Source organism: Dipodomys spectabilis, unplaced genomic scaffold (assembly GCF_019054845.1).
Source record: "Dipodomys spectabilis isolate Male_0828 unplaced genomic scaffold, ASM1905484v1 ptg000004l, whole genome shotgun sequence".
Classification (NCBI taxonomy): domain Eukaryota; kingdom Metazoa; phylum Chordata; class Mammalia; order Rodentia; family Heteromyidae; genus Dipodomys; species Dipodomys spectabilis.
Window position 1 is genome coordinate 4,258,925 of NW_024870681.1, and position 21,985 is coordinate 4,280,909.

General features: G+C 52.8%; 1 protein-coding gene across 3 annotated transcripts in view; it reads left to right on the forward strand.

The window, feature by feature from the left end:
• The first annotated feature begins 3,116 nt into the window (after window positions 1–3,116).
• The window catches only part of Rhbdl3 (rhomboid like 3), a 67,635-nt gene continuing 48,766 nt past the window's right edge, over window positions 3,117–21,985 (forward strand). For 2 of the 3 annotated variants that reach the window (XR_006149443.1, XM_042692800.1), the window contains exons 1-3: window positions 3,117–3,227; window positions 5,524–5,547; window positions 21,251–21,409. Coding sequence is in view for 2 of the 3 variants with exons in the window: in XM_042692800.1 (XP_042548734.1) it covers window positions 3,117–3,227; window positions 5,524–5,547; window positions 21,251–21,409 (294 nt within the window). In the remaining variant the exon portion in view is untranslated. The remainder of the gene's footprint in view (window positions 3,228–5,523; window positions 5,548–21,250; window positions 21,410–21,985) is intronic. The other variant, XM_042692812.1, reaches the window with a different exon arrangement.

A 21,985-nucleotide genomic window follows, 5' to 3' on the forward strand; every position in this document is an offset into this window, starting at 1 on the left:
TGTGTGTGTGTGTGTGTGTGTGTGTGCTGCATCTGCTGATCCCAGGGCTTCAACTCAGGGCCTCCGTGGTGTTTCTGAAATTTTGTGCTCAAGGCTTCTCTACCACTTGAGTTACAGTTCCACTTCTGGCTTTTTTGGTTATTAGTTGGAGATAAAGTCTCATGAACTTTTCTGCCCAGGTTAGCTTTGATTTGTGATCCTTAGATCTCAGCCTCCTGAATAGCTAGAATTATAGGCATGAGCCACTGGTACCCATCATGGGATGTTTTTAATTAGTTTTTTTGCAGTACTGGGGTTTGAATGCAGAGCCTTATACTTTCTAAGCTGGTGTTTTACTGCTTGAGCTATGCCTCCACTTGTGCATTTTTCTGGTTATTTTGGAAATGGAGTCTAGTGAATGTTTTTACATGTTGGCCTTGAACTGATTCTCCTTATCTCAGCCTTTTGAGTAAGTAGGCATGAGCCACTGCACATTTTTGTGAGGGTATGTTAAGATGGGGTCTATGTTGCCCAAGCTAGCTTCTAACTCCTAGGCTCAAGTGAACCTCTTGCTTCAACTTCCCAAATAGCTGGTATTACAGGCCAGTACCGTTGTACACAACTAGGAGAGATCTTTTTAAATGTTACTCTATGGGGGGGGGAGGGGGGTGTCTCACATTTATAATCCTATATAATCAGGAATCAGAGACTTGGAGGATAATGGCCTTAAAGCCAGCCTGGGCAGAACTCTTTGAAAGACTACATCTCCAATTAAACAGCAAAGAGCTGAGCTGGAGGTGTGGACCAAGTGGCAGAGTGCCAGTCATGAGCAAGCAAGCCAAGAGATCATGAAACCCTGAGTTCAAGCTCTGGTACCTGGGGAGGATGCGGGGGAGGAGTTGCTTTCCTTTCATAGTCCTTCAAGTGGCTCCCCATTTCCCTTAGGCTGAAATCCCAACTCTTTCACACAACCCTTGCCTCCAGGCTGGGCTCTTTGGTGCTTTGCTATAATTTCCAGCCAAGCCCAATTGCTCAACATTCTTATTGCTTTCGTCCCTTCTGGTCCGTCTATTCTGGAGTACATCCTTTTGAAAGACCTCCTGGATCCATGTATTTAGGCTTCTATCCTCTGTAATCTGCAGCTTCTCTATCCTCTGAAATCCGGAATTTACCTTTGTTGGAACATCGTTGTCTCCCTTGTCAAACTGTTTTAAAAGAGCAGGGTCTTAGCGCTCAATAAATGATCCAGAGTTTAACTGAGTCTGCTAAAGTCCCTTCCCCAGGCTGGAGAAGAAACCGAATCTGGAGAGCAGCTGGAGTCAGAAGGCTGTCCAGCTGCTTCTAGATGCCCCTCTCCTTCAATTCCCCAGAACCAGGCTTCCTGGGGTACCACTCCACAACAAATGGTCTGATTTGAACAAAGCCAGAACTCAGCCAAATTATGCAAATGATGGTAGGAGGTGGGAAAGGCAATGACATGGCCTCAGCGTCCCCCAGCTGCCCCTCATCCTCCGGGGCTTCCCCCCCCCCCCAAAGAAGCCAGCTTCTCTTCTGTCCCCTGAAGGCTGTTTTCAAAATCACACCCATGCAGACAGTTTTATTTACAAGGAAATCTTGGCAGGATCTTGACTTGTTAGTAGAGTAGGGAAGGGAGGGAAGGTGGTGAGAAATAAAAATAGTTAAAATGATCACACTTTCAGAAACCGAGATGAAAATTGGTGTCTGTAGCGAAGAACTCACCTAATTAGGATGGAGCTAATTTCCTTCTGTGTTCAAGGGGAGCAGTCAGAGCTGGGGGAGATGGTCACAGGTTGGATCCCAGGACTGTGTTGGTTATGTGTTTGCCTGACAAAGCCGAGAGCATGCATCACAACTTTCGCAAACAGAAGGAGCCCGTTTCTGACAGGAAGTTGAGAGAGGCCCAGGTGGTACTGGAAGGGGCAGAAGGGGCAGGGGGCGGGGAGGGCTGGGTTCATCAAGGGTGGGGGTCTGATTGTGAGATCTCACCAGGAGTGAGACCCTGAGACTTCCATGCAGAAAGGGGCACCTGTCCCAGTGAGCCACTGGTACCAGTTACAGGCAGAGCCTCTGCTTAGGGGGTGAGTGGGGGGGCAGCGTTCCCAGGATGTAAAAGATCCCTTAAGCGGTTTTTGTTTTTAGTTTCTACATCGCCCTTTCCCCCCGGTTGGGCACTCTCCTGGGCTGCACGTGGTCCGACGGAAGCCTGGGCAGAGTCTCAGGCCTTTGGGTTATAGGAAGGGCAAGGTTTAGGGTTTGGGGGTCTCAGAGAGATCTCCTCCCTCCCCCCTTATCTGACTTCTCCAGTATCTAGGTTTTTCCTTGGACCTCCCAGAATCTGGGTGAACAGAGGCAGGAGCGGTGGTGGTGGGGAACCCAATCCTCACAACATCCCGCCCCGAATCCTTCCTAGTTAATTAACCCTGAGGTTGCCAAAGAGTGAAAACCTGGCTTCTGCCTCCAATACTCAAACTGCCGCTGCCTCGGGGCGATCGCGATCGTCACCCCGGCAGTGGAAGCGAATGGTAATGGGGTGGAGGGCAACGCAGTCCCCACCCCTGCCCAGGCCGGGCACCCTCATCTCCCCCCCCCCCCCCCCGCCCCGCCAGCCCCGCCGCAGCCCTCCTTCCCTCCTCCCCCGGGCAGCGCGGCTCGGGCCCGGGCGGTGGCGTCCGGGTGGGGTGGGGCGGGGGCCCCCCGCGCCCCGCGAGCAGCCCCGCCCCCGCCCGCGCGCCGCCCCGGAGGAGTCCGCGGGGAGGTGGAGACTCGGGCGCAGAGCGGGGGCCGCGCGGAGCGGGAAGGGAGCGCGGGGAGCGGCGGGGCCGGGCCGGCCCAAGGGCGCCCTCGCCTCAGAGCCAGGCGCGGGGCCGCGGCGGAGGCGGAGGCCGGCGGCGCCGTACGGCGAGGCGAGCGCGAAGTTTGGCGGCGGCGGGCCCGGCGTCCCGCGGTGGCCGTCGCCAGGGCCATGGGGGCGGGCGCGGGCGGCGGGACTGGCGCGGGGGCGGCCAGGCGCGCACGGAGCTCCCGGAGCGGCGCGGCCGCCGCGGCGCAAAGTTAGCCCGGCGCCCCGGGACGAGCGCCGCCGCCGCCGCCGGCGCCGGAGCCCCCACCCCGTGGCCATGGGCGAGCACCCCAGCCCCGGCCCCGCCGTGGCCGCCGGCGCCGAGGCGGAGCGCATCGAGGAGCTGGAGCCCGAGGCTGAGGAGCGGCTGCCCGCGGCGCCCGACGACGTGAGTGCCCCCCTGCCGCGCCGCGCAAACTTTCTGGGGGGCGCCAGGTGGGAAGCCTCCCCGGCTCCCCGCACCCGGTAACTTAGAGGTTTCAAGGTGATGCGGGAGCGCCGGGGATTTCACCGGGTCCTCGCGGCGAGCCCGGGGAGGCTGGGCTGGGGACCACCGGGCTCCCCGGACATGCACGCGCGCGCCTCCCCTCCCCCGCCCGGGCTTCCCCTGCGGGACGCAGCCCCGGCGGTGGAGCCCGGGACCTGTGGGCCCGCGCTCCTACCCCCTCCCCGCGCTGCTGCCCCCTCCCCGCGCTCCTACCCCCTCCCCGCGCTCTTACCCCTCTCCCCGCGCTGCTGCCCCCCCCTCCCCGCGCTGCTGCCCCCCCTCCCCGCGCTCCTACCCCTCCCCGCGCTGTTGTCCCCCTCCCCGCGCTGCTGCCCCCCTCCCCGCGCTCCTACCCCCCTCCCCGCGCTGCTGCCCCCCTCCCCGCGCTCCTACCCCCTCCCCGCGCTGCTGCCCCCCTCCCCGCGCTCCTACCCCCTCCCCGCGCTGTTGTCCCCCTCCCCGCGCTGCTGCCCCCCCTCCCCGCGCTCTTACCCCCCTCCCCGCGCTGCTGCCCCCCTCCCCGCGCTCCTACCCCTCCCCGCGCTGTTGTCCCCCTCCCCGCGCTGCTGCCCCCCCTCCCCGCGCTCCTACCCCCTCCCCGCGCTGCTGCCCCCCTCCCCGCGCTCTTACCCCCCTCCCCGCGCTGTTGTCCCCCTCCCCGCGCTGCTGCCCCCTCCCCGCGCTGTTGCCCCCCCTCCCCGCGCTCCTACCCCCTCCCCGCGCTCTTACTCCCCCTCCCCGCGCTGCTGCCCCCTCCCCGCGCTCCTACCCCCCTCCCCGCGCTCTTACTCCCCCTCCCCGCGCTGCTGCCCCCTCCCCGCGCTGCTGCCCCCCCTCCCCGCGCTGCTGCCCCCCTCCCCGCGCTCCTACCCCCCTCCCCGCGCTGCTGCCCCCTCCCCGCGCTGCTGCCCCCCTCCCCGCGCTTACTCCCCCTCCCCGCGCTGCTGCCCCCTCCCCGCGCTGCTGGCCCCCCTCCCCGCGCTGCTGCCCCCCCTCCCCGCGCTCCTACCCCCTCCCCGCGCTGGTGCAGTGCCCGGGACGCGGCGCCTGCCTGCAGAGGCGGCCGCGTCACGGCCGTGGCTCCCCTGCCCTCCCCCTCGCGACCTGCGGACTCCGCCAGCCCAGCTCTGCCGCCGCAGAGCTCCCCCCCCCCCGCCCCCCGCTACGCAGACCTATCTGGGGACCCCCCTTTCCCTGCTCCCACATCAGCTCCCGCCCCGGGCAACCTGCCCTGACGCCACACTGGTTGGAATTCAAACTGGTCCCCATCCCTCCGCCGGGCCGGGCAGGGATTGGAGTGTGGGGAGCTGGTTTGCTCCCTGGAGAAGGCTCGGGCGCTCCATCGAGACCTCAGCGCTGCTGCCTCGGACGGGGCCCTGGGGGGAGGAGAGGGGAGGGGAGGGAGGGAGGAGGGGTTCCCCCCAGAGGGCTTTCCTGCCATCTGCCGCTGGGGTCTCCGACACGCCGGTCCTGGAGTCCAAGGATCCAGCACTGGCAAACTGTGGGAGCTAGAGTTGCTTAGGCTTCTCCCATCCTGGGTTAACCAGCAGGTATGGGTGGCAAAACTAGGCATAGACCCCTTGCCCTGCCCTCTCCCTCCTTCAGTGGAGAGAGATGGAAGTGGAACCAGGGCTACCCGACCTGCAAAACCTAAGCCAGCAAATCTGGATGGGGCTGGGAGTTTCACCTCTTTCTGGCTTCTGTGGTTAAACCTATCACTTCCTTCCGGCCCTATAGACTCTCCTCTACTCACCACTTAGACTTAGCGTCAGAAAAGAATTGGGAAACTTCCTTCCTCACTCCTACAACAAAACAAAAACCCCTAGGTATAGGGGTGAGTTCCTGGCCCCACAGAGGGCCTGAGCTTTTGAACGCAGAAGTTACCAGTTGCAGGCCTTTTCCTTGGCCTTTGTTGAGAAGCATCTTTGTCCCTCTAAGGAACTGCCTCCCACCAGGGACACTCAGCTGGCTAGCTCCCATTCCAACCCCCTACTGTGAGTTCCCTGTCTTTGCTCATTTGGAGGAGGGGGTCTTCCCCCCGGGTTTTCCCTGGGCTCTTGCTGCCCATCCTTGAGGCTAGTTCTGACTCCTAGGCAGCAGCTGGGAGGCTGTCAGAAACCTTAAGGGGCTGCAGAGACCTTGGTGATATGTGTCTTTCTCTTCTCTTTCTCTTCTGCATGGCCTCCCTCTCTACCAGCACTGGAAAGTCCTGTTTGATCAGGTATGTGAGCAGTTAACAACCTCTCCCCCCCCCCCCCCCCCTCCAGTCCTCCCTGAAATCAGTCTCAGTCTCCCTGCTTGCGTGGGCTTCCCTAGCTCTGTGCTCCTGAAATGATGACGTCAGGTGGGGGCGTGGTTTGGTGCATCTCAGGCTGAGCAACACTGTGCTCCAGGTATCAGGAGGAGGCCTTGGGCTCCTCTGAGAGAATCCCTTCCTCCCTCCTCACAACTCCTGCTGTACAATAGCTGGGCTTACACAATGTAGAAATTGTACTGAATGCCTAGGAAGTTTTCTGTTGCAGCAGGAGGGAAGCTGGAGAGGTGGGGGATGGGTTTAGGTTAACCATCTAGCTGCCTGTCTTTCTACCTACCTCCACCATGGAAGGTCCCTGGCCATCACTGAAGTGGAAAATCTCTGCCATCCTTGAGTGGGGGGTAGAGGAGCTGATTTGGGCTTTAAAGACTGATTTTGTTTCTTTAGTTCTGGGCTACCAAAATGGGGAGGGCTGAGAGGTTACAAGTGAAAAATACCATGTGATTATTTGCAGTGCCTGGAGTCTTAATGTAGGGAATGGAATTGGGAGTGCCATGTGTTGGCATTGAGCCAGAGGTGGACATTTGACCTTCACCAAGGAAATGATACTCTTTTGGTTCTCAGGTGCTACTCTGTATTTCCTTTGCACTCTTTAACCCATGGTGCAGGAACGGGAGAGGTAGGAGATATCCAAGTGTGAGGGAATAGTGAACACTGCAGTCCTGCTGTGGGAATGATTGTACCACGAACTTTGTGCAGCTGTAAGATTATCAGTATATTTGGACCAGTAGAAGGTGTTGGGTTACAGAGAGAGATAAATATGAAAAAAGGTGAAAATATGATCCAGATCTCTGCTATAGTCAAGGGAAGCCTTTGAAAGGTTTTTAGCAGAGTTGTTTGGGGATTGTAGGGATGAGAGAAGCTAGCCAGGGGCTTGTTGCAGTGAATGGAAAGACGGATCTTGTATTAGTCAGCTTTCTGTGACTATAATAAACACTTGAGACAGATTATGAAGAGAAAGGTTTGCTTTAGCTCATACCTTTGGGGGTTTAAATCTGTGGTTGCTTGGCCATGTGACAAAGGAACATATCATGGCAGAGGCTTGTGATATAGCAAAAGTCATTCACCTTACGGCCACAGCAGAGAGGGAGAGACTAAGGTTCCACAGTCTCCTTTAGGATACACCCCTGGTGGTCTAAAGACTTCTTTCTTAGCCTCATCTCTTAAAGCTTTCACTGATTCCCAATAGCTCCAAGCTGGGGAGCAGGCCTTTAACATGTTAACTTTTGGGAGACACTTATCCAAGGCATGGGATACCTTGACTTACAAGGTGATCATGAAAAAGTAAAGATAGAAAAAGTGTAGAAAGGGCTGGGAAGGTGGCTCAGTCGTAGAGCGCTTGCCTTGCATGCCAGGGGCCCTGGGTTCGATTCCTCAGTACCACATAAGCAGAAAGAAAAAAGCCGGAAGTGGCGCTGTGGCTCAAGTGGTAGAGCGCTAGCCTTGAGCTGAAGAGCTGAGGGACAGCGCCCAGGCCCAGAGTTCAGGCCCACGACCAGACCCAAAAAAAAAAAAAGAAAAAGTGTAGAAAAAGGAGAATGGGAAGATAGTTAATGACCTGGCTAGCTGAGAGGTACCATATATCTAACAGATTTTGAACTTACCAGGAAAGGGAAAAGTAGAAGTGGGGGAAGGGCTGGCAAGCAACCTCTGGCTCCAGACAAGTTGAATTTGAGGAGCCAGCTAGATGTAAAGGCTTGAATGAGACTGAGCACCTGGGATTGCAGGAGGAAAGACACAGCAGGTCTCAGCTGAGAATTTGGGGCTAGCTCTGAATGAGGGCTGGCTATAGAGCACTGATTATCACTGTCCTGACAAGAGAGAGCATCTCTCTTAGTTTCTAATGCCACCCACTCTCCCTCTGGCCCCCAACGAAGGCCAGCAACCCCTGGCCTGATGCCTTGAGGCAGGAGGGAGCTACACTGCCACTACGACCAAGCAGCCAGCCCTTCACACCTCCTGCCAAATTTAGAATCAGAACTTAGAACAAAGTGTATCATGCTTTTTCTTTATGTCTTTCACATTTGGCTAATTTCCTTGGCCAGTTCGTGTGTGTGTGTTTACATTTTTTTGGGGGGGGGATCCGGTCATGGGGCCTGAACTCTGGGCCTGGGTGCTCTCCCTCACCTCTTCAGCTCAAGGCTAGCGCTCTACCACTTGAGCCACAGCGCCACTTCCAGCTTTTTTCTTTTTGCTTATGTGGTGCTGAGGAATCGAACCTAGGGCCTCAGGCATGCAAGGCAAGCACTCTACCACTGAGCCACCTTCCCAGCCCCTGTGTTTACATTTTAAAAGAAACCATTTGGTTGAATGGAGAACTTTTAGCAGGAAGAATTTGGATCTGGAGAGCAATTCCAAGCAGAGAGAATGTGAGGCATTCAATATTTAGCTGTTGGTCCATAAAATCTAGCTGCAGGGGTGCTAGGGTATGGCAGAGGGCATCTCCTTGCTTCTGGAGAGGCCCACTCAGAAATCATATTGGTGCTTTGTGTTTGAGGCGAGCTGCTCCTGAGCATGACTTTCACCTCTGGCAAATGTTGCTCTTTTGACAGCTCACAGAGCTCAAGAAAGAGTACGTATGAACCCTCAAGTAGCATGTGCCTCAGGACAGCATGTTATTCCCGCCTCTTTTTCTGAGTCTGACTAAAAGTAAGATTTGGCAAAGGTAAGTTGAGTGCACACAGGAAAGGAAATGCAGTCAGTCCTCTCAGCATTTCTTCCTCGATGGTGGAACAGTGGTACAGAGACAGGACATTCATCACAAGCCTAGTACTCGAGTTCACCTTCCAGAGGTCAGTGGCCTGGGAGACTATAACCAGTTGGCATGCCCTCCCTCTCCATCCTGGGAAGGAAGAGATTGGACCAACTTCTTCCAGGCTCTATGGTTCTTCATTGTGTTTCATATAGCCTTGTCTACTATGAAGCTAACTGGACCCCAAGGACTAGAACCTAGAAGTCATTCTGGTTAGACAAAATTAATTCTAAGAAAGAAACTATACCTAGGTGGTCATCCTTCTAGCATGTCTTTTGTGGTGACTGGAATTGAGAAAAGCAGGTGAGCCAGCACTTCAGAAGTGCCCCTGGCCCCACAGTCATTGTGGCATTGGTCTGCTCACAACGGGATGCAACAGGGCCAATCCATGCCACTCCTTCTCTTTTACATCCCTGTGGGCTGCAGAGTCTGCACAGGCGGGAAACCCAAAGTCCACCAGCGAGTCTCCCAGGTGTCTCATGTGTTTGTTGCCCAGCTTCTCCTTAAAGGGTCTTATCTTTGGCATCTTCATGGTTTTTCCTAAATATTTAGGTCTTAAAGTTGTCATAGGGTGGATATGTGGAACACTGGCTTAGTGTGCAGGAAGCCCTGGGTTCTATTTCATCACTTCATCATAACAGTAATGATAAAGTTGCTATCAATTAAATCTGTTATTGTAGCACAATAGCATAACAAAACAAGCAAGCCAAGGCCCTGAGTTCAAAGCCTAAAAATGAGGGGAGTAGGGGTGGGATTTAACGAAGAAGAAGAAGGGTTTAGAGCAGAGTTCTGTTAAATCAACAAAGCACAATTGCTTTTGAACTCAAAAGAGTAAGAGAGAAAAGGAAACCTTTAGAAATCATTTGGTTGTGTCCCTTTCCCACTAGGGAACACGAATTTCCCAGACTCCAGGAGACTCTAACTTTGCTAGTCCCTTCCCTACCCCCACCCCTCTACCCCCCCATCCCCACCCACAGGAAGTCTGCATTGACATTCCCAATGACATTATTATATTATGCTGCAGACAGAGCATGGGGAAGCTTCGATGGGCTATTGGGGCAGTACTTTGGATCTGGGTTCCAGTCTTACCAACTTTGTAACTGAGGCGATTGTAGGCTCACTCTGAGCCTGTTTGCTCTCCTGTAAGATGGGGGTGGTGATCTTTAACTCCAGGGTGACTGAGAATTAACTGAATGTGGAAACTCTCTTTGCAGTATCTGATTCCTAATGAACATTAGCTCCTGGTAGACTGTGAATCCTTCTTTCCTAGAAAAGACACCTGGACTTTTGTGGAGAAGGCCGCTGAGCAAGAGAGCCACTTCTGGGCCCAGAGGATTTTTTGGCTTTCTTTCTCCCCAGCATATGCCCTATCCAGCTCCCTTTCCCTATAGCCTGAGGGATCTTCTGCTGGCCTGGCCCTGACACCTACCTTATTCATAAAATTCCTGTAAGCTGACTTAGGGGGAGTTCTGGGAGCCAAGGAGAGGTTCAGATGAAACTGCTGAATGGATTAGTGAGCAGCCATAGAGAAAACACCTGCGCAGAGATAACAGCATGGACCATAGCTCCCAAAACATGTGATTAGCCAATGGAGTAGGATTCCCAAAGAGGGGTAAAGCCATGAGTTTAATTGGAATTCCTTCCTCCAGCTCTGCACCCCTAACCCCTTAAACAGGTGGCCTCTAGGACCCTTGAAGCCAGGGACTTCCCTGTACCACAAAGCCAGCTTTCCCTGCTGGCTTCTATTTGAGCCACCCTATCAGCCATGCTGGAAATAATTCTATCCTTGTCCACTGACACAAAATAGCCATAAGCAGGGTGCCCAAGGGATCTGAGCTTGTATACTACCTGCCTGACACACGTTAGGTCCACACAAATTTGAGTGAATGATAGATTGATCTAAGCCCTGCAGGTGCCATCTTGGATTAAAATAGCCTCTCCAGGAGCAGACCTTGGCCATGGTGCTGTCAGGCTCATATTGTCCTTCCCCTATACTGTGGCTGCTGACCCCTCAAGAATCATAGGTTATTAGAAGGCCAGTGGAAACATCTTGTCCAGTCTGTCCATTTTGCAAATAAGTAAAGGTCAGTGACCTTCTGAGGTGACTTGGTCACTAATGAAAGGTCCAGAGTGAGTATCAGAGATTCCTGTGTCCTTGTCACCGGCCCAGCACTCCTATTTGCTTACACCACCTTGAGTGGTGACCAAGAAAGGCAGGAGGAAGAAGGAGGTGGTCAGGAGGACAGTCTGAATTGAGTTCTCACCCTGCTCCCACTAGGTGTCAAACGGTAGGCAAACCAGGCAGCCTCGCAAGACTCAGATATCTCCCTGTAACTGTCTAGGATAAGTCCTGCCTGAGCCTTGTGAGGATTAGGCCATATATACCATAGTATTTGGACCAGTAGGTTGTGAGCACCTGACCAATATTGCCACATGTTACTGGGATCAAATAAACACTGTTTCCACAAGGTCATGGGGATTTCATAGGCCCAGATCTTGAACCAGTGTCCATATCTCAATCTAGTTTCCTTCCTTCCTGGGAAACTAAGTTGCTTTTGCTAAGGCAGAAACTGGGAACCACCCTCCCACCTGAACTTTCCTGAGGCAAAGGAGAGGAGGTTTTGGATGAAAGTTGCCTGGAGAGTGTGGTTGTCAGTGATACTCCTTTGCTTTCCTGACTTGTCCCCCTGCCTCATAGAGGTTGAAAGTAAGAATGAGGTGTTTGCCTTTGAGGTGGGCTGGGCCAGGCCTCTTCTCTGCCTCCCATTTGGCAATTCCTGCTGGACCTTTCATTACTGGCCAATGGTGAGATTGGACCTAGGGCCCTGTTTTGTGTTATGGAAATGAGCGAGGGTTAACCCCTAAGCCTTCTTCCTTCTCTATTTAGTTTTTGACAGGGCCTTTGCTGCATAGCCCAGACTGCCCTCAGAGTGACCTTTCTGTTTCAGCCTCTGTGAGTGATGGGATTACAGTCTCTGTATCATGTCTAGTCTTCAACTTTTTTTTTTTTTTGTTTTTTTTTTTTTTGGGTCCGGTCGTGGGGCCTGAACTCTGGGCCTGGGCGCTGTCCCTCAGCTCTTCAGCTCAAGGCTAGCGCTCTACCACTTGAGCCACAGCGCCACTTCCGGCTTTTTTCTTTTTGATTATGTGGTGCTGAGGAATCGAACCCAGGGCCTCATGCATGCAAGGCAAGCGCTCTACCACTGAGCCACTTTCCCAGCCCTTCAACTTTTTTTTGGAAGCAAGGTATAGGTCTGAGTGGGTAAAATTTTGTTTGAGGGGCTAGGTGCCAATGGCTCATACCTGTAACCCTTGCTACTTACTAGGCTGAGATCTGAGGATCATGCTTCAAAGCCAGCCTGGGCAGAAAAGTGGTGGGACTCTTATCTCCAATAAACTACCCCCCCAAAAAGCTGGAGTAGCTGGGCGCTGGTGGCTCACGCCTGTAATCCTAGCTACTCAGGAGGCTGAGATCTGAGGATCGCGGTTCAAAGCCAGCCCGGGCAGGAGAGACCGTGAGACTCCTATCTCCAATAAACCACCAGAAAACCGGAAGTGACGCTGTAGCTCAAGTGGTAGAGTGCTAGCCTTGAGCTGAAGAGCTGAGGGACAGTGCCCAGGTCGAGTTCAAGCCCTACGACCGACAAAAAAAAAAAAAATCTGGAAGTAGAGCTCTGAGAGCTCAAGTGGTTGAGTAAAAGCAGGCTCTGAGTTCAAACCCCAGGACCAGCACACATTAAAAAATACTCTTTTTTTGTCAGTCATAGGGTTTGAACTCTGGGCTTGTGCCCTGTCCCTGAGCTCTTTTTTCTCAAGGATAGTGCTTCATTACTTTCAGGCACAGCTCCACTTCCAGTTTTCTGATAATTAATTGGAGATAAGCATCTCATGGATTTTCCTGCCTGGGCTGGCTTTGAACTGCGATCCTCAGAGCTCAGCCTCCTGAGTACTAGGATTACAGGTGTGAGCCGTCAGCGCCAGGCACAAAAATTTCTTAGAGGGAGCAAACACGGAGTGTCTACTGTTGGCACATCCATCCATCTGTCATTGTGTGTGTGGATTTCTCAGAGGCCCTTCAGGGTGAGGTGTTGTGCCTTCTCTTTACAGAGGAAGAAACTAGGGCCTGAGGAGATGCCCAATGGCACAGAACAATAAGGAGCCTCTATAGCAGATGCACTTGTCCCCAGGACTTCTTTTTTTTTTTTTTTTTTGTCCCCAGGACTTCTGAGTGTCTTCTAGCAGGAGGTAGCAAGTCCACAGGAGGTGAAGAGATGGTCTAAGACCATTTATTCTGCCTGTCTACTCCTGGGCTCTCTCCCACTTCCTTTTCCCTACCACCTTCCTGGATCTCTTGCCTTTCTCTGTATTGAGGGATTAGCTGAACCTTTGGGGGCTTCCAGGAGAGGCAACAGGGGGACAAGTATTGAGGCTAATGGGATAAGACCTGGCAGATAATCAGATTCCCCTCCCCACTCCAACCTACTACCACTACTTCCTTCATTCCCTTTCTGCTGCTCCCTCAAAACTTTTATGTCTTCAGGCCCTGGGGGCCCTGACAAGCTGGGCTTGATGAGTCAGACTGGGCACTACATCTGTTGCTCGTACCCAAAGGAACTGTCTCTGAGTCACAACCCCCACCTCCCCTCAGGGCTTGCTGCTTTGTTCATGCTTGGGAGGCCTTAGGATGGCACTGAGGGAGGGAAATGGGATTTTCTGGGGAGGGCATGGTGGGGAGGGAGGCTGACCTCCACCCCTCCGTACCCACTTGTCTCATCTTCACACATTCGAGAAAGGTCTGAATCTCCTTCTCCTCTTTCAAGTGTTGGGGGAGAGTAGGTAGGTTTCTGGAAATGCTTTGTGTAGCCACTCAACCAGCCTGGATTCAATCCAGGATGCCCCCTTCTTTGCCTGGGCAGAATGATTTGAGTCCTTAACTGGCCTGCTAGCTCTAACCCCTGGGGTTCAGTAGGAGGAGGGATGCTTGAGAGCCTGGCTTGGGGCCTTGAGACAAATCCCTTGTGGGTCCTGAATCTCTGTCACTGGCATCTGGGAGAGCAGAAGTAATACAGCCGGGAGTCATTGAATAAGCCCAGCCAAACCTCAGGGGAACAGGAGCACCAGGCCCCTTGTGCCTCCATCTGGAGAGGCCAGATCAGAATGTAGTTTTCTGACCACTGCCCTTCCCCTCCCAAGGGGGCTTCAGGCCTTTGGGAATTCACTCCTTGTTCATGTCAGAGCAGGAGTAGGCTCCTCAGTGCCTGTTCTCACCTGGATAGCCGTTCCTTACCTGTTTGTGGCACTAGTCACACAATCTAGGGTTGGTGTGAGAATGAAAATAAAGAGATTTGTGAAAACGTTTTGCAAAGTGTGTGTGTGTGGGGGGGAGAAGGTCAAGGGAAGGGTATGAATGGTATTTGTCTGAGGAGGATTAGCATCCTCATTTGCAAGGAAGGAAAAGTGGAAGAGAAAGCTCTGCTCCCTTCCAAGTGCCTCCTGACCTCAGCAGCTGCAGCCTGGACCTAATTTATGGGGCTGTAAATATCCATGAATGGGCCAGGGCTCCCTGGTGGGCTCTGGCTGCTGGGTGGGGACAGCTCTACTGAGTCATAAACCCCTGGGCAGCCTCTTTAGTTCTGCTCTGCTCAGTAGCTGAGTAACCATGCAAGGAGCCTGCAGATGAGTCATGGCAACAAGGCTCGGCACCTTACCCTGCCCTAGCATGCAACCTGTGCTCCTTTCCCAGGCCTCGGTGGACAGACAGGAGACAGTGGGAATGGGAGGCTGTCCCCAATGTTAGGTCTCTCTCCTCCCAGAACCCAGAAGTCTTCACAGGATGACAGTTCCAGGAGCTGCCTCTGCCTCATTTCCAGTGTTCACAACCTTCTTTGAGGACCCTGGGACTCTCTGGATGCAGGAGGGGGAAAGAATTTTCTCTAGAGAGAGAATTCAAGCACTAGAAGCAGGAAGCAGATATTGTCTTGTCCTGGAAATACAGCTTGTGCAAGTCACAAATCTATAATAGATAGGAAATAAACGGAGTTTCCCCCTCTTATGCTTCATTGCTGCTGGCCAGATTTGCTGGCCTGCAGCCGGGAGGGGAGAAGCAAGGCTGCTGTCCTGGGTGCTGAGCAGGCAAATCCCAGCTCCAGTAGGGTTCCTTCCCGGAGAGCTCAGCTCACTGGCCCCATTAGGCCACTCACTGATTACTCAGCCTCTCCTGGGACCAGGTGTCCCCAGTCAACCTTGTGGATCCCACAGATTTCTACCTCTGCTGGAAGACTGCAGCATACAGCTTTTGTCAGCTACCTTGAGAGCCTGTGCTATTCATGAACTGGAGGCAAAAGGCTGGGTCCTAGCCTTTTGACAAAGGGGCTAGGTTTCACAAAAAGGGAAACAAGTCTTTACTATGGATTTGTCATTTCTTCTGAAGAGTTTTCCTTGAAGTGTGCTGTGTGAAAAGACACTTTGGTCAGATGCTGGATTGAACGAAAGCAGACAGGTTTCTCCACTGCAAATGCCTTGTAGAGCCCTCACTGTGGTTTCTTGCACTGTACCCCTCCAAGAGGGGCCCACAGAACCCTTACCTCACATACTTTCTTGGGCCTCAAGTTCCACAACACACACAGGGACTTTGTTTGATACAATGGAACAAGAGGGAGAAAGAAAAGAGGAAAGGCTGAAGTCAGTGAGCCCAGTGGAAGGACCGCAAATTATCTCTATCCTAACCCCACTAACTCACTTTTCTGACCTTGAGCTGTTTTCTTTCACTCCTTTTATTCTCTGCGTCTATTTCCCATCTACAGAATAAGTGTGCTGGTGTTGGATGGATGGATGATAGGACTGGACTCAGGTCTCTCAAACTCCTTTTAACTGCAGGATCCTAGTCACAAGAAGAGGGGGGCTGGGCTCCAGGCTTTTCTGCCTGGGCATGAATTTTAACTGGAAACAGTTACCATCTGATCAAATTTGAGTAATTCTACTCGTAGCTGTGGCTCCATCCCCCATTCCCTGCACCCCCATGGATCTGCTCATAGTCTCTACCTCACAGAGTCATTGTGAGGCTTAAAATGGGGAGGGGGGAAACTCTATTACTTGCTAGCCAAGTTAGGACACAGAATCAAGGGAGGCTATTAATAATTGTGTTTGGAGAAAAGTTGTAAACCATGTAGGTCCCAGGAAAACTAAGATAGATAATGACTTAAGTGAGCACCTGAACATAGCAGATATCTCACAGATGTTACATTGTTGTTCACCTGGGCCCTAGATGAGGGCCAGTCCGCAGACAGATTCAGAGTTGCTGAGCAATTTCCTTGATTCTGCTGCTGGCCTTTGAAGCCCCACAGCCTCTAGAGCTCTGTAGCATAGTTTGAAAGTCACTGAGGTCCTGCTAAATATTTGGCCTCTGATTTATGAGTTCTTAACCTGCTGCCCCTTGTCTCTAGTACCACTAGGTCCCTCTGATATAGCACAAGTCTCATTCCCCATATGGAGATACCTCATCTTGACCCCAAATTTCCCATCTGCCTTTTGGCTGTACCAGGATGCAAGAGAGATCAGCTGCCCTCCCACGCTGAATGGGCTAGGGCTTTCTCTTCTTCAGCCCCTTTTTAACATATAATTTGTTTGTATCTGTCCACATGGACGGATATGCCCACCTTCCATTTCCCCAAGGGAGCACTCCTACTGCTTCATTGATGGAGAATTGGAGGTGGTGTGGTTGAATGAATTGTCTCAAATGGCACACAGCAGCTGAGGATGCTGGATTTCTTCCCCACTTTGTCTTAGGGAGTGGGAAGAAGTTCCAGAAGGCAGCCACGCTGAGAAAATGTTGTGGGTAATTTCCCCAGACTAGGTGGCAGAGCAGAGGAGAAGGGAGACTGTGTGTGTGTGTGTGTGTGTGTGTGTGTGTGTGTGTGTGTGTGTGTGTGTGTGTGTGTGTGTGTGTGTGTGTGTGTGTGTGTGTGTGTGTGTGTGTGTGTGGCCAGCCTTAGACTGGGGACAGCTAGTGACCTAGAGGATTAGGGGTTGGGCACTGGTGGGATTAAAAGTCCCCTTGGAGCCTCTTGAAGCTCTTTTCAAGCCTGAGGCAGGTGGGCGGGAGATGTGGGAGGGCCGACCCCTCTCTCTCTCTGCCGTTCTGCACTCAGACTGAATGTGGTCTTGACACCTCCAACCTCCCACAGACCACACCAGACCCTCTTTTAGAGGGAGCTCAGGACCCTCCCCAGCGCCTGACTCCCTGCTGGGACCAGCCCTATTCATAGCCCACCAGCTGCCATGACCACCGCCAGACCAGCCCCACCTCACCAGGAAAGTGCCCCACTAAGTGGGCCAATCCAGGCCATGCAGTACTCGAGGGAGGGCGGGCTGATTCAGGAGCTTCAGCACGTTATTAACAGGGAACTTGCATTTACAGAGCTCTTTCCCCTCAGAACGCCAAACCACAGTGCTAGTGTGATGTCATTGCCATTCCCTGCCCCCCACCCCCCACCCCCCCAGCAGGGCAGACGGAGGCCAAGGGTAGGTAGGAAAAGGTATCCCCTCTATTCATTCAAGTTACACCAGTGGAAAGTCTGGTGCTGGTAACTCATGCCTGTAAACCTAGCTACTCAGGAGGCTGAGATCTGAGGTTTAAAGCCAGCCCAGGCAGGAAAGTCCATGAGACTTTTTTTTTTTGGGGGGTCGGTCATGGGTGCTGAACTCTGGACCTGGGTGCTGTCCCTCAGCTCTTCAGCTCAAGGTTAGTGCCCTACCACCTGAGCCACAGTGCCACTTCCTGCTTTTTTCTGTTTATGTGGTGCTAAGCAATTGAACCCAGGGCCTCATGCATGCAGGGCAAGCACTCTACCACTGAGCTAACTTCCCAGCCCTCCATGAGACTCTTATCTCCAATTAAACACCAGAAAACCAGAAGTGGTGCTGTAGCTCAAAGTGGTAGAGCTCTAGCCTTGAGCAAAAGAGCTCAGGGACAGTGCTCAGGCCCTGAGTTCAAGCCCCATAACCAAACCCATCCCTCCCCGCTCCCCAAAATATGAGGCAAGTGAGACCAGGCCCTGGGAGTGCTTCTGCCCACTCCACAAATGGAGCCTTTGGGGCTAGAGCTGTTTACCTTAAATGATACAAACTCTAGTTGTTGGCTGATTTTACCTGGCTCCTTGTTACCCTGCTGGAGGGGTATGGCCTTACTTAGAAGCCCCCAACCTCATTCTGAAGTGATGGTACCTTCTGCCTTCTCTGCGGTTGATCTCCCTCCCTCTGGCTCTCTGTCCCTTTCTTCCTCTCTCTGCCCCCACTCCCCTCATCCTGTGCCTTACTCCCACACTAGCCTTTGCCCTTTTCTTCATCTTCCCAGGTGTTGGGTGGTGATGGAAAGGTATCCTGCATGCATTCTGGAGCCCAGTCAGCCCGCCCCATCTCTATCCCCTCTAGTCATCCTCCAGTCCCTGAAGCCTCATTATTAGGGTTGCAGTGACCCTCCCCTCCCTCCCCTGCATTGTCTAGCCTGTCTGGCCCTGGCATGAAAGGTAGAATTTTGGCAGAGAATGGAGGCTCGGCCTGATTCCAGCTTGTTCTTTGCAGTGTAGAGTCTGTAATGTGCTTGGGGCAGAGCAGGCAGGCTGGGGTGGGGGCTGGGGGCCAGGGAGCCACAGGGCATCCCCTGTCACTAGGACAACAGCAGGGAGCCTGAAACAAGGGAGAGCCAGGAGGAGAGCAGGTGGCTCTTTGTTGCCTGATCCCAGCCCCCTACCCCATTGCCCTCCAGAGGCCCCTGGGAAGGGATTGGTGTCCCTGCTCCCAGCATATGCAAAACCACTGGGCTTCTTCCTACTGCTGGGCCAAGAGAGACTATATGTTGTACTACAACCCCCCCCCCCCCCCCCGTGCAGGGCCCACTAGGGGTCTTCCCAGGCCTGTGCCCCCAACCCCTGTCTCCAAACTGTCCACACAGCACCAAGGCCCACATGAGAGCATGTGGAGGCTGGCTAGTGATTCCCCATGATGGATTTGGAGAATTGGCCCTCAGGGATGAAAGAGGCTGCACCCTGCCAGCTATTGCCATAGTCTGCTCTTCTCTAGGCTCTGTGTTTCTGCATCTGAGCAATAAGGTGGGCAAAACAGTGGTTCTTTTCTGCTGAAAAATAAACTGTTTAGAATAGGATCTTGGAAGAAGCCCTGCCTCGCCTAGGTCTGAGACTGTGCTCAACTTTGTAGTCTCTCAGTTTTGAATCTTAAGCAGCAAAGCAGACCTTGGAGCTGAAGGGCGGTGACTTCAAGTGGTACTAAATTGTCCAGGTGTGGAATCCTGCCTCTGTGGCTTGTTGGGAAAGTCACTTCTATGCTGATTCTGCCTTTCTCTTCAGTAATACAAGGACCATAGTACGGTCTACTGTACTGTGATAGGATGTCAAAGATCATTCTGGAGCTTAGGATATCTGGATTTTAAAATGGGCTTCTTTAGAAATGTCCTCTTGGGGGCTGGGGAGGTGGCTCAGTGGTAGAATGCTTGCCTTTCATGCATGAGGCCCTGGGTTCGATTCCCCAGCACCACATAAGCAAAAAGAAAAAAGCCGGAAGTGGCGCTGTGGCTCAAGTGGTAGAGTGCTAGCCTTGAACTGAAGAGCTGAGGGACAGTGCCCAGGCCCAGAGTTTAGGCCCCATGACCGGACCCAAAAAAAAAAATGTCCTCTTGGGGAGTTCTGGGGAGAATTGAAGTCATCTATGACTGTGACTCCTCGCTGTTATTCTTATATTGTCTTAGAAACGCTCCACACAGAACCTGCTTTCCTAAAATAGCCTTCATTAACCTTATCTAGGAAAAGGGGAGGGAGACCTGCTGGCTGTGGTGGTACACATCTGCAGTCCCAGCACTCAAGAGGCCGAGGCAGGGGGATCGTGAGTTTGAGATGTACCTAGGGTACATAGTGAGACAGACCCTATCTCAAAAAAAGGGAAGGGGGGCTGAGAAGGTGGCTCAGTGGTACAGTGCTTGCCTTGCATGCATGAGGCCCTGGGTTCAATTCCTCAGCACCATATAAGCAAAAAGAAAAAAGCTGGAAGTGGCGCTGTGGCTCAAGTGGTAGAGTGCTAGCCTTGAGCTGAAGAGCTGAGGGACAGCACCCAGGCCCAGAGTTCAGGCACCACGACCGGACCCAAAAAAAAAAAGGGAAGGAAGGAAGGGAGGGAAAGAAGGAGGGAGTTTAGGCTTGTAAACTCCCTTGTCCCCAGATAATATATCCCTAATATCTGTTGTCTTTTTATTTATTGTTTATTTTACCATAATGGAGATTGAACCTCTTACATGCTAGGCAAGTGCTCTATCACTGACCTCCATCTGTTGCCTTTTAAAATCTAAACAACCTATAGCAGCATATCCAGAGAGACTCTGGAGTCTCTGGAGTCTCTCTGGAGTCAAGGGGAGAGCCCTTTGTTCTTATCACATTCTTGGTAGGGTCCATGTGAGGGTAGATGTGGGCACTGGGTGAAGGAGGGACAAGAAAGGTTAAGAGCTTCTCTGGGAGAGATGAATATGTTCCTGCTTTTGCTAACTGAAACCATACAACTTTCCAAGGAAAATTAGTGCCTGTCTATCTACACATCCCATCTACTCATTCAACAAATCTGAGTGCCCATAATGGAGCTGTGCATTAAACATTAGGGTGTTGGGGTGCAGTGCCAGTCTTTGCTGAGCTAAAGTCCAATGAGGAGGCAGAAAGTAGCTGGAGACAGTGTGGTTAAGAGGCGCACAGTCTATCCAGGGCACAGAGAAACAGTCATACAGAGCTGTTTGTGAGGGGGAGAAAAGAGGATGGTAGCGTAGTGGGGAATAGTGAGTCCCAGGGTGAAGAGAGAGGAAAGGCAATCTTAATTGGAGGGACCTACATGTGCAAAGCTGTAGAAGGTAAGGAAATAGGTAAGCCTATAAACCTAGCTACTCAGGAGGCCAAGACCTGAAGGATCTTGGTTCAAAGCCATCCCCTGCAGAAAGGCTACAAGATTCCATCTCTAATTTGCCAGCAAGATACTAGACTTGCATCTCAAGAGCAAGAGCTATGAGCAAGAAAACCAAGTGAGATATTAAGGCCTTGAGTTCAAGCTCCAATACTGGTGGATGCACACACAAAAAGAAAATAGTGTGAGTTGGGCATTGGTGGCTCATGCATGTAATCCTAGCTATTCAGGAGGCTGAGATCTGAGGATCATATTCAAAAGCAGCCCAGGCAGGAAAGTCCATGAGACTCTTATCTCTCATAAACCACCAGAAAACTGAAAGTGGTGCTGTGGCTCAAGCGGTAGTGTGCTAGCCTTGAGCTGAAGAGCTGAGGGACAGTGCCCAGGCCCAGAGTTCAAGCCCCACAACCAGCCCTCCCCACCCCCAAATAGTGTGAACATATACCTCCCCAACGTAAACTGGCCTGAGTGGGTGTTAGTTGGGCCCTGTGGGGGCAGGTGGACTGTATCCAAGGTATACAGGACATTCCAGGGTACACCTTCTGCTCAGGGAGAACTCTGCATCCCTACTTTAGTGCTTTAGCTCAGCTCCTCCCTCGCCTGTCATCAGATCTCCTAGAGGGAACTCCTTCTCCCTGCTGACCGTTATCCCTTAAGTCCTGTTTCCTGGTCCACTGTCAGAATTAAAGGTGAAGGAAAGATGCTTTAATACTTCTGAGTCTGCCTCCTTCTCTGTGCTAGACAGTTGGATTGGGTGATACTGAACAATCCCAGATACCACCTGTCCTCTGTGGGCAGAAGGTGGGGCCAGGCCTCAGTGAGTGATGGTGGAAATCTGGGCCCTGTGTCAGTGCTGGGAGATGGGGGAGGGCCCTGCTGATTCCACTGCTTTCTGTGCTTCTTCCTCAGTTTGATCCTGGGAACACGGGCTTCATCAGCACAGGCAAGTTCCGAAGCCTCCTGGAGAGCCATAGCTCCAAGCTGGACCCACACAAAAAAGAGGTGCTCCTGGCTCTCGCTGACAGCCATGCAGATGGGCAGATCTGCTACCAGGATTTTGTCAACCTGGTGAGCACTCTGGGGCCCTTGCCTCAGAGGGGCCTGTGTGGGGGTTGTGTCTTAGATATGTATGGAAGAGATTTAGATAAAGGGGTCACAGCATTAAGAGGTCCAGGCTTCAGCCAGTGAAAGGATACCACTCAGAACCTGATTTGTCTTCATCTCTCAGCTCTGCCTTCTTCAAAGAAGCTCCAGACCCTCCCATTGTGGTAGCAAGGTGGCTGCACTGTTCCAACCCTCACATCCTCAGACCATATCATACCGAGATTCAATTCTTGTGGGGCTCCTGCACAAAGCCTGGGATTTCTTCCCTTCCACTGGCCTAGCCTGGATGTACTAACAGACTCAAATCTCAACAAGTGCCCAACCCTAAAACTTGGATTGGGGCCAGCTACACCAAAATGACTGAGAGTAAGAGTTGTTGCTAGTAAAAGTTGCTAGGACAGATCAGACTTTCCTGGGAGCGGTGCAGCATGTGGGAGCGGTGGAGGCCAGAGCTTGGCAGATGTCTAGGGTCGGCAGAGGGGCTGCAGATGGAAGGTTCCTGAGTCTGGTGTTTTCGGGTGGAGACTTCTTCCTTTCTGA